General features: G+C 55.5%; 1 protein-coding gene across 2 annotated transcripts in view; it reads left to right on the forward strand.

The window, feature by feature from the left end:
- The window catches only part of SUPT5H (SPT5 homolog, DSIF elongation factor subunit), a 32,681-nt gene extending 21,578 nt beyond the window's left edge, over positions 1–11,103 (forward strand). For both annotated transcript variants that reach the window (XM_030797430.1, XM_030797431.1), the window contains 19 exons: positions 582–671; positions 775–845; positions 2,881–2,986; positions 3,204–3,297; positions 3,387–3,523; positions 4,254–4,409; positions 4,512–4,658; positions 5,492–5,638; positions 5,740–5,865; positions 6,834–6,918; positions 7,236–7,355; positions 7,439–7,541; positions 7,630–7,757; positions 7,847–7,952; positions 8,382–8,540; positions 8,653–8,821; positions 8,934–9,137; positions 10,517–10,612; positions 10,689–11,103. In XM_030797430.1, the coding sequence (XP_030653290.1) occupies positions 582–671; positions 775–845; positions 2,881–2,986; positions 3,204–3,297; positions 3,387–3,523; positions 4,254–4,409; positions 4,512–4,658; positions 5,492–5,638; positions 5,740–5,865; positions 6,834–6,918; positions 7,236–7,355; positions 7,439–7,541; positions 7,630–7,757; positions 7,847–7,952; positions 8,382–8,540; positions 8,653–8,821; positions 8,934–9,137; positions 10,517–10,612; positions 10,689–10,832 (2,388 nt within the window). In that variant the 3' untranslated portion in view covers positions 10,833–11,103. The remainder of the gene's footprint in view (positions 1–581; positions 672–774; positions 846–2,880; positions 2,987–3,203; positions 3,298–3,386; positions 3,524–4,253; positions 4,410–4,511; positions 4,659–5,491; positions 5,639–5,739; positions 5,866–6,833; positions 6,919–7,235; positions 7,356–7,438; positions 7,542–7,629; positions 7,758–7,846; positions 7,953–8,381; positions 8,541–8,652; positions 8,822–8,933; positions 9,138–10,516; positions 10,613–10,688) is intronic.
- The last annotated feature ends 397 nt before the right edge of the window (positions 11,104–11,500 follow it).

Here is an 11,500-nt window from a genome sequence, read left to right on the forward strand (position 1 = left end):
TTTCAGATTTCAGATTTTTTCAGCTTTTGGAATATTTGCATTATACTTACCGGTTGAGCATCCCAAATCTGAAAATCCAAGAGTGAGCATTTCCTTCGAGCATCATGTTGGTGCTCACAAGGTTTCCTATTTTTGAGCATTTTGGGTTTTTGGCTTTGGAATGCTGAGACTGCAGTGGAGGAGGGGAAGAGGTCAGGTATTTTGAAGGCAGAGCTGATGGAATTTGCCAGCGGGTCGGGTGTGGGTGTAAGAGAAACAAAGGAGTCAAGCGTGGCTCCCAGGTTGTGTGCCTGAGCAGAGGGAGGCGGCAGGTTTGGGGGAATCAGCGGTTTGGCTGTGGTTGTCCTGGATTTGAGGGACCTTTAGACATCTAGGTGGAGATACCAAGCAGGCAGTGGCTTCTCAGTGCCAGAGTTGAGGGGAGAGACAAGCTAGAGTGGGACTTTTGGGAGTGGTCAGCAGCCTGGTTTCTTCCCCACCATCCTGCGTCCCTTCTCCTTCCTAGCATCTCCTGACCCTTCTCGTGTCTGGGGTCAGGGAGGAGGTTGGGGCCCTGCTGACCTCCTGCTCGCCCTGCTCAGGTGGACTACGTGGAGCCCAGCCAGAACACCATCTCCCTGAAGATGATCCCGCGCATCGACTACGATCGCATCAAGGCCCGCATGAGCTTGGTACTCAGGGGAATCTGTGGCCTGGGGGAGGAGGTGTGCTCGATCCGGCTGGTGGCCAAGCCCCCTCCCTCACCCTTCCCACCCATGCCCCTTTCCTCCATAGAAAGACTGGTTTGCCAAAAGGAAGAAGTTTAAGCGGCCTCCACAGAGGCTGTTTGATGCTGAAAAGATCAGGTGCGTGTCCTTGGGGACTGGCTGGGCTGGGTCCCCAGGGCCAGTGTGCAGAATGTGCGTTTTGCAGGTTGCTCCCCAGAAGTGGCCCCGCCACAGGTTTAGCCTGTGAATTGGTTAGCTTGGCAGTATAGCCTCAGGCAAGTCACTTCACATCCCTGTGCCTCAGTTTCTTCTGCTATAAAGATTGATGAAGCTGGGCGCAGTGGGAGGGAGCACTTTGGAAGGCTAAGGCAGGAGGCTTGCTTGAGGCCAGGAGTTCGAGACCAGCCTGGGCAACATAATGAGATCCCGTCTTTTAAAATAATATAATAATAAAAAGAAAAAAGTTAAAAAAAATATTTAAGAAGATTGATGAGGCCGGACGTGGTGGCTCACACCTATAATCCCAGCACTTCGGGAGGCCGAGGCGGGCGGATCACTTGAGGTCAGGAGTTCAAGACCAGCCTGGCCAACATGGTGAAACCTTGTCTGTACTAAAAATATAAAAATTAGCCAAGGGTTGTGGTGGGCACCTGTAATCCAAGCTACTCGGGAGGCTGAGGCAGGAGAATTGCTTAAACCCACGAGGCAGAAGTTGCAGTGAGCCGAGATCGTGCCACTGCCTTCCAGCCTGGGTGACAGAGCGAGACTCCGTCTCAAAAAAAAAAAAGAAAACAACCTCTGCTTCCTCAGATTATAGATTATAGTGAGAATTAAAGAAATTAGTATGCGTATGTACTCAGAATGCACTTGGCACATAGTAAGTGTGATCCATGGTATGATATATTGAAATGGGATTCATGGACTATGTCAGGCTTTAGAAAGTCTCCTTTCCTGATCTGCTTATGCCCACTTGAGATGGGGGGGTATGGAGCCCGTTTCCCTCAGGATGCCCCCCAGACTCCCTAGCTGGGTAGAGAATTGGAGCAGCCCAGGAATTTCAACATCCCAGGGCCAACTGGGGGCTCCGGCAGGGAGGGCAGGAGAGGAGGACATGGAGAAACGAGAGGTGCCAGTGACACTCTTCCCTCTGGTCCTGTTCTAGAACTAATTGTGTGCGATTCAGCCAGTCAGGTTTTCCTTCAGATAAAGGAAGAGCTGTGGAATGCACCTTTGAGTCTGCACCGAAGGGCCTTGCTAATACTTCACCTGCCTGAGTTCGGACCCATTTATACCACTGGTTTCGACTCACCTGAACTTCTCTTTGCAAAGAGCAAACCCTAGTGCTCCCTTCCCCACCCCCCAGCAAGCCAGCTGACCAAGTACCCCAACATGCCCAGTACCCCAACATACCCCAACGTGTTGGCCCCTCTCCCAGATTCATCATGGGAGAAGGCGATTGCATGAGTGCAGGAGGAACTTGACCTGCTCCTCCGTGAAGGAGGCTCCTTCCCCACCCCAGAGACATGGAACAGGCACTAAGCGGCCTCCACTCCACATTTGGGGCCGGGAGCTGCAGGCTTGGGAGTCCCACCTGCTTGCTTTTGAAACCTGTCAAGACTCTGGCTTGGCAACCTTGGGCATGTGATGTAACCTTCCTGAGCCTGCATTCCCTCACCTGGAAATGATGAGCAGTTACTGATGTCACAGATTTGGGGAAGAGTCTGTGAGGTCATGAATGTGCAGGCCAGGCTGAGTGCTCTGCGAATATTAACTGGTATCATTGTCTGAAACTGTTACTTTGTTCAGCTAATGTTTACTGCATACTTTCTGTGTATTGGGCACTATTCTTGGTGAAATTTAGTGAATGTTACATCCCCGACCTTCTGAAGCTGACATGCTAGTTAGGGGGACAGGTCAAACACTAGCTCGTCAGATGGTGATCGGTGCTCTGGTGAAAGATAAATGAGGCAATGGGTGGAGGAGTGCAGGTAGGTGGGAGGCGGGCCTTTGGGGTTTGTGAGAAGTCACTGCTGCCCAGAGGGTGTGTGCTGGGATGGGATGGGTCAGTCTGCCTGTGGTCCTCTCCCCCTGTTGCCAGCTGAGAAGACTGAGGTACAGCAAGATTCTCTTCGTGACTCTCCCTTCTAATCTTCTCTCTCCCATCAAATTCCAGGTCCCTGGGGGGTGATGTTGCCTCTGATGGTGACTTCCTCATCTTTGAGGGGAACCGTTACAGCCGGAAGGGCTTTCTGTTCAAGAGCTTCGCCATGTCTGCTGTGGTGAGGATCCCAGAGGGGCATTGGTAATGGGGGTGGTGTGAGCGTTCTCCTGCACGTGAGGCCCTGGGCTGTGGATTATCTGGTTCTGTCCCACTCTTCAAGTTAGGAGTGTTCCCTAGGAGAAGTATTCCCCTAGGGCCCACTCAGCCCACTCAGCTGGGCTGTTGCACTGACCTTGGTCCATTTCCTTCTCTTCCCCTCACCGCTTGGGGCTTAGATCACGGAGGGTGTGAAGCCCACACTCTCTGAGCTGGAAAAGTTTGAGGACCAGCCAGAGGGCATCGACCTGGAGGTGGTGACTGAGAGCACAGGTATTTGATCCCCCTCTATAACCTGGGCCAAGGAGCAGGGGCGGCCCATGGTGGCAACCCCTGAGTCAGCCCTACGACTGCCCCTGCAGGGAAGGAGCGGGAGCACAACTTCCAACCTGGGGACAACGTGGAGGTCTGTGAGGGTGAGCTCATCAACCTGCAGGGCAAGATCCTCAGTGTGGATGGCAACAAGATCACCATCATGCCCAAGCATGAGGACCTCAAGGTGGGTGCCCGGTGTTCCCAGGGGCAGGGGTTGGAGTGTTCAGGCACATCTGACTGTATGTGGCTGTCGAGGTGGTGGTGTGCCTGGTGACACCTGGTTTCCAGGAGGGTAAGTTGAGGCCCTTCTAGTGTTCTCAGGTGCCTGAGAGAGGCTCTATCTGAGTGCAGCTCAGGGTCGGTGGGCAGCAGGCCTGCCTGGTGGTGTCTGTCTCTGGAGAGTGACTTGGTCTATCTTTTGTTTCTGAAAAGCAAGATATCTGGGTAGTACTGGGTTGAGAGTGTGATTAACCATGGAGTAATCTGAGGTGGGGGCTTGATTTTGTTTGCTTAGAGCGGGGTGTGTGTTTGTCTGTGTCTGGTGTGTGTCTGAGGGGTTGTGCAGGCCCAATGTGATGTGTGGGGTGAGGCTGTCTCTGGGTGGGGCCGAGGAGCTGTCCAGTCGGGGGTCCCGTGTCTGAGGGGCAGGCTCTCTGTGTGGGTATAGGTAGGCATTGTGTGTCTTGAGGGCGGGCTGGGGTAAAGGTTGTCCAGGTTGGTGTCCTGTGTCTGGGGTCAGCTGTTTCTGGGGCAGTCTGAGGGGTCGTCTAGGTGGACTAAAGTAGTCTGGGGTGGGTGGTATGAGCCTGAAGTGGGGTGTTTGAGAACATGAGTGGATTCTGAAGACAGGAGGGGCAGGCAGGTTGTGGTGGTCTCCCCTCACCTGTTTGTTGTCCACATACCCAATCTCCCAGGACATGTTGGAGTTCCCAGCCCAGGAACTTCGGAAATACTTCAAGATGGGCGACCACGTGAAGGTGATTGCCGGCCGATTTGAGGGCGACACAGGCCTCATTGTGCGGGTGGAGGAGAATTTCGTTATCCTGTTCTCTGACCTCACCATGCATGAGGTAGGTGGATAGAAGGGTCGGGGAAGGGTGCATGTGCCAAGAGGAGACCCAGGTAGGCGAGTCACCTGGACCGGGCCTCACCCCTTTCACTATCTCTGGCAGCTGAAGGTGCTCCCCCGGGACCTGCAGCTCTGCTCAGAGACAGCATCAGGTGTGGATGTTGGGGGCCAGCATGAATGGGGCGAGCTGGTGCAGCTGGATCCCCAGACTGTGGGTGTCATCGTGCGACTAGAACGGGAGACCTTCCAGGTGTGTGTGTTGTGCTCTGTGGCGGGGACTTGCTTTTAGGAGGCTTCCTGTTCCTCAACCCCTCACCCTAGGAGGTGGCAGAGCCCCCAGACTGCTCTGGGTTGCAGACCTGGCTCTGTCACTCACATCTGACTGGCTGATAGTGGGTACATGGCAAGTCATTGATCCCTCCCCGTGCCTGTTTTCACACCCTGTAAAATGGAAACGAGAGCAGTGTCTCCTCTGTTCGTAGTGAATGATTCCCTGAGGTTAGATCTGTGCCCTGGTGGCTGTTCCTCACTCAAGGATGGAGTGCCACATGTGCCCTGCTGCCTTTGCTCCTTCCTCATGGATGTGGGAGTCGCGGAGCACAGTACTTAGGACCGTGGAGTCCACATCCACATCTCAGCTTCGTTGCTTCTGTGCTGTGTGATCCTGGGCTAGTGACTCACCCTCTCCGAGCCTGAGTTTCCCTCTGTAAGATGGAAATCATGATAGAATCCACCTCAGAGGAAGTTTTGAGGCTTCAGTGAAATCTTACGGGGCCTGACACAGAACGATGGGTGAACAATGTTGCTATCAGCCCCTTCTTCCATCTCTCAGGTCCCTGCTGCCCAATCGGGGGTGGAGTCTCCTCCCCAAGGGTGTTTTAGAATGACTGGGAACATTTTTGGTTGACCCAGTACCTAAAGGGTGGCACTCTGCCTGCCTACCCTGCAGCCAGGGAGTTGAGATGCCTTGTGGAGCTTGGGACCGTCTCCCACAAGGAAGGATTATCCCACTTTAGGGAACCCTTGCCCCGTGTCTCCCCTTCCCATTCTCACCCCCACAGCCTCCCTGCTCTCCCTCTGTAGGTGCTGAACATGTACGGGAAGGTGGTGACTGTCAGACATCAGGCTGTGACCAGGAAGAAGGACAACCGCTTTGCTGTGGCCTTGGACTCAGAGCAGAACAACATCCATGTGAAAGACATCGTTAAGGTCATTGATGGCCCCCACTCAGTGAGTACAAGTTCCTGCTTTTGAGCTGCATCTGAAAGAATTTGGTTGGTTGGGGGTGAGGGAGACATGGTCAAGAGAGTGACCCTTCTCTCCCTGGCTAGGGCCGAGAGGGGGAGATTCGCCATCTCTTCCGAAGCTTCGCCTTCCTACATTGCAAGAAACTGGTGGAGAACGGGGGCATGTTTGTCTGCAAGACCCGCCACCTGGTGCTGGCTGGCGGCTCAAAGGTGAGGTGGGCATGGCAGGACCCTGTGTGTTGGGTACCTGGCTCAGCTCTCCAGCCTCCTCTGGCTCCAGAAGTGACAAGATTGGGCTTGTGAGGGATTAGGAGAGCAGTGTCACCGTCAGGTCCTTGGCAAAGAGTGAGAAGGTTTATTTGGGATTCTGAGCTGTTCACCAAGTTATTTTTTATTTTTATTTTTTGGAGACAGAGTCTTGCTCTGTCACCCAGGCTGGAGTGCAGTGGCGCGATCTCGGCTCACTGCAAGCTCCGCCTCCCGGGTTCACACCATTCTCCTGCCTCGGCCTCTCCGAGTAGCTGGGACTACAGGCGCCCACCACCGCGCCCGGCTAATTTTTTGTATTTTTAGTAGAGACGGGGTTTCACCGTGGTCTCGATCTCCTGACCTCGTGATCCGCCCGCCTCAGCCTCCCAAAGTGCTGGGATTACCAGCGTGAGCCACCATGCCCAGCCTCACCAAGTTATTTATTCATTTCATTTTACTGAGCACCTGTTAGGTGCCGGACACTGGAGAACCAGTGGTGAACAAGACAAAAAAACTCTGCTCTCCCACAGCTGATACTCCAGAGGTGTACAGACAGATAAACCCATCGTACAGCGTGAGATGATGGCAGGTGCTGTGAAGATAACAGAATGGGCTCAGGAGACAGGGAGTGACTAGGGCTGCTGTTTTAGACAGAGGAGGGTAGAAAAGGCCTCAGTGGGAGGTGACATTGGAGCAGAGACCTGAATGAAGGGATGGAGAGTGAGCATTTTGAGGGAACAGCAAGTGCAAAGGCCCTGAGGTGGGGCTTGTAGGAAAGTGTGCAGGACCAGGCGTCACAGAGGAATTCAGGCCTGGGGTATGGGTGGCTGGGTGGTCTCCTCAGGGTCCTGCACATGGGATGATGAGTTCCTGTGGTTTGTGATTCCCCTATCCCCTGCCTGCCAGTTCACTCCTTGCTTCTATCCTAGCCCCGTGATGTGACCAACTTCACCGTGGGTGGCTTTGCCCCTATGAGTCCACGGATCAGCAGCCCCATGCACCCCAGTGCTGGAGGTGAGAGGGGTTCAGGATCAGGGGATGTGGTGGGTAGAAGGGGCTGAAGGGAACTTGGTTGTTCAGCCTACACTCACTGAGTGCCTGTGCTGGGCTGGGTACTGCTATTAGGGGGTTCACCACCCACAGGAGGGTAGACACCACAGTGACAGCCCAGAATGGTCAGGGCTTCCATAGGAAAGCCAAGGGGCAGGGGTGGGCAGAGGAGGCTCTTAACCCAAGTAGGGAGGAGTCAAGCAAGTGAAGGGAATGTTCTGATGGTGCCCTTGCTGTGGGCACAGCCGTGGGGGACCAGTGACATTCTCCCCCATCCCCAGGTCAGCGTGGTGGCTTTGGTAGCCCAGGTGGCGGCAGTGGTGGCATGAGCAGGGGCCGGGGCCGGAGGGACAACGAACTCATCGGCCAGACCGTGCGCATCTCCCAGGGGCCCTACAAAGGTGACCTGCGAGGCCTGGGGAGGCCTGGGGAGGGGCCTGGTGAAGGAGAGCCTGCCCAGCCTGACCTCCTGCCCCCACCGCAGGCTACATCGGTGTGGTGAAGGATGCCACGGAGTCCACGGCCCGTGTGGAGCTGCACTCCACCTGCCAGACCATCTCTGTGGACCGTCAGCGGCTCACCACGGTGTACGGGCAGGGCCTGGGGAGGGTCAGGGTGGGGCTTGCTGGGCAGTGAGAGGGCTCTGCTCACCCCATTTGTTCTCCGCGTCCACAGGGGCTCACGGCGCCCAGGTGGCATGACCTCGACCTATGGGCGGACGCCCATGTATGGCTCCCAGACGCCCATGTATGGCTCTGGCTCCCGAACACCTATGTACGGCTCACAGACGCCCCTCCAGGATGGTGAGTGCCCGCAGGGGACAGGGAAGAGGGGCTAGGGGCACCTAGAGAAGGGACAGGACTGACAGACACACTCATTTCCCCGATTCCAGGCAGCCGCACCCCACACTACGGCTCGCAGACACCCCTGCATGATGGCAGCCGCACTCCTGCCCAGAGTGGGGCCTGGGACCCCAACAACCCCAACACGCCGTCACGGTGAGTCCAGGGTTCCCCAGGTTCTGGTGTGTGCGAGGGGTGATGCTGGGTGTCTGGGGCATGGAGGGGTTTGTGGGGCCCACACAGCATTCTCTGCTCCTAGCCTCAGTCTGGTCCCTTTGAAGGAGGAGGCACAGCATGGCGGGGCAGGGGCAAAGCGGCCTCCTCTCCAGCCCCAGCCTCAGTAGTGATTGTGGTTACCCCGGGCCTGGAGAAAGATTGCCTGGGTGGGGTGACCTTGGGAGGGCACCCTCATCTCTGTCCGCCACAGTGTCAGTTGTGGAAGGAAAATAACATCAGGAGTGCCTCTGGATGGGGCTCCCGTGAGAATGAAATTGCTTCAGTTCGGGGTCTGGTGTAGGGTGCTGTTCTGGAAGCATCCACCCCATTATCACCACAGTCGCTCTCAACAGACTTTTCTCTCAACAGGGCTGAGGAAGAATATGAGTATGCTTTCGACGATGAGCCCACCCCGTCCCCGCAGGCCTATGGGGGAACCCCCAATCCCCAAACACCTGGCTACCCAGACCCCTCGTCCCCACAGGTCAACCCACAGTACAACCCGCAGACGCCAGGGACGCCGGCCATGTGAGTCCACTGGGGCCCGCCCTCGTCTACCGCTGCCCAAAGCCTCCTACTGCCACCACCTGTTTTCCCCTCCCTCCTCCGACAAATGCCCCCTACTCTCCTGTCTCTGCAGGTACAACACAGACCAGTTCTCTCCCTATGCTGCCCCCTCCCCACAAGGTTCCTACCAGCCCAGCCCTAGCCCCCAGAGCTACCACCAGGTGGCGCCAAGCCCAGCAGGCTACCAGAATACCCACTCCCCGGCCAGCTATCACCCGACACCCTCGCCCATGGCCTATCAGGTAATGGTCTGCCTGCCTGCCCTGGAGAGTGGTGGGCTAGGGTGGCTTTGGGTATATAGGGTTGGCCAGGCCAGATGACTATTCCCAATGACACTTCCTCTTTCCCCTGCAGGCTAGCCCCAGCCCGAGTCCTGTTGGGTACAGTCCTATGACACCTGGAGCTCCCTCCCCTGGTGGCTACAACCCACACACCCCAGGCTCAGGCATCGAGCAGAACTCCAGCGACTGGGTAACCACTGACATTCAGGTGAAGGTGCGGGACACCTACCTGGATACACAGGTGGTGGGACAGACAGGTGTCATCCGCAGTGTCACGGTACGTGGGGCCCAGGGTGGTGGGTGAGCAGGCATCCTGTCCTTGGTACCCCCTAAACTGGGGACAGACCTGTCCCCAGATGGTGACAGCCCAGAGTGGGCAGAGCTGGGATTGAGGAAGCCTAGAGGGCAAGGGGAGCTATGTGAACCCAAAGGAGGCACCTTACCCGATTTAGTGGGGAATCAGGGAGGGCTGCCTGGGGAAGGAGACATCTGAGCCAAGACCTGACAAATGAATAGGAGTAAGCTAAGGAAAGTGACTGGGGTGAGTGTGTTCCAAATGGAGGGAACTGCATGTGCAGAGGCCTGGAGGTGAGGAGAACCTGGGCACATTCCGGGAGCTGAAGGGTTTGTTGTGGCTGGAACATAAAGAGCCAAAGGGGGCTGGGCAGTGCTTCACACCTGTAATCCCAGCACTCTGGGAGGCCGAGGTGGGCAGATCACCTGAGGTCAGGAGATCAAGACCAGCCTGGTCAACATGGTGAAACCCTGTCTCTACTAAAAAAAAAAAAAAAAAAAAAAAAAAAAATTAGCTGGGCGTAGTGGCGCACGCCTGTAATCCCAGCTACTCGGGAGGCTGAAGCAGGAGAATTGCTTGAACACAGGAGGTGGAGGTTGTGGTGAGCTGAGATCATGCCACTGCACTCCAGTCTGGGTGACAGAGCAAGACTCCTCTCAAAAAAAAAAAAATGGTGAGTGATGAGGCCACAGAGTTGGCTGGAGCCCAACCCTCCAGGCTGGTGTCATGCACCAGCCTGGAGTACCTAGATTGTCCAGAGGGTGCTGGAGAGCCATGGAGGACTCTAAGCAGGAGAGGGGTGGGAGCAGATCTGTGGTGTGGAATTCTCCATCAGTGATGGATTGGGGGTGGGGAGACTGGGCTGGGAGCCCAGGGGGAGGTTGGGCTGCACTAGGGCAGGGCTGTGGGGAAGAGGCAGGAGGCAGGTGGGAGAGACCCTCACAGGCTGAATGGCCAGGCCTCAGAGCTAGGGGTTTGTTGGTGAGGGAGGTGACCAAGATGAGGTCCAGAGCTCTAGTGGGGCCTGCAGACCATGGGGCAGTTCCTGAGACCAGGTCCAGGAAGAGGAGCAGGTGTGGGGAAGATGCTGAGGCCAGTTTGGGACATGAAGAGTCAAGAAGCAGTCTCCTTTTTGCCTGTTAGCTTCATTCTGGTGCTTCCCTTGCTGATTGGGTCACCCTGTCCACCCTGACATGCACTACAGGCCCCAGGCCTTGGAACCAGGCCCAGCCTTGGCCTTTCCTGCCCCCATTTCACCTTGAGTTCTCAGAATGAGCCCTGAGCCTGTGTCCCCTGGGAGTGCGGGCCTCAGTCCCATGTTGGGAGCAGGACAGGCTGACCAGGCTGTCCCCATCCTCCAGGGGGGCATGTGCTCCGTGTACCTGAAGGACAGTGAGAAGGTCGTCAGCATTTCCAGTGAGCACCTGGAGCCCATCACCCCCACCAAGAACAACAAGGTAAGGGCAGGGGGCAAGGAGATATGGGGGTATTGGGTGCTGACACGGACTCTGACCATATTCCCCCCACCCCCAGGTGAAAGTGATCCTGGGCGAGGATCGGGAAGCCACGGGCGTCCTGCTGAGCATTGATGGTGAGGATGGCATTGTCCGTATGGACCTTGATGAGCAGCTCAAGATCCTCAACCTCCGCTTCCTGGGGAAGCTCCTGGAAGCCTGAAGCAGGCAGGGCCGGTGGACTTTGGCAGATGAAGGGTGATCCTCCTTCCTTCCCTGGCCCTTGGCTGTGACACAAGATCCTGCTGCAGGGCTAGGCCGATCGTTCTGGATTTCCTTTTGTTTTTCTTTTTAGTTTTCCATCTTTTCCCTCCCTGGTGCTCATTGGAATCTGAGTAGAGTCTGGGGGAGGTTCCCCACCTTCTTGTACCTCCTCCCCACAGCTTGCTTTTGTTGTACCGTCTTTCAATAAAAAGAAGCTGTTTGGTCTAAAAGTGTGTGTGTGTATGTGTGTGTGTATGCTGTGGGAATGAGGGTGTCTTGTTTTTAAGTGGGGTCATTTGCAGACCCCACTTCCTTGCTTTGTGGTTGGGGCAAATAACTGGACCCTACCTAAATCCATTTTCCCATCTAGATAATAGTAATAGTGCCTGCCCCAGAGAGCTCTTGAGGGGAATGTGTATGAGAAGACATCGGAAGGAGATGATCAGAGTAGAGCTTGTCATGTGATTGATGAAATTATATCTTATTCAGGCATGAATTATGCTAAGTGAAAATCACACTCACTACCCCCAGGAAATGTAAATTCCTCCTGTGGTGCAGGATACAGTGCTTGATGGTCCTTTTTCTTTGTTTTCTCTTTATTTTTATTTTTTTTTTGAGATGGAGTCT

Source organism: Nomascus leucogenys, chromosome 17 (assembly GCF_006542625.1).
Source record: "Nomascus leucogenys isolate Asia chromosome 17, Asia_NLE_v1, whole genome shotgun sequence".
Classification (NCBI taxonomy): Eukaryota; Metazoa; Chordata; class Mammalia; order Primates; family Hylobatidae; genus Nomascus; species Nomascus leucogenys.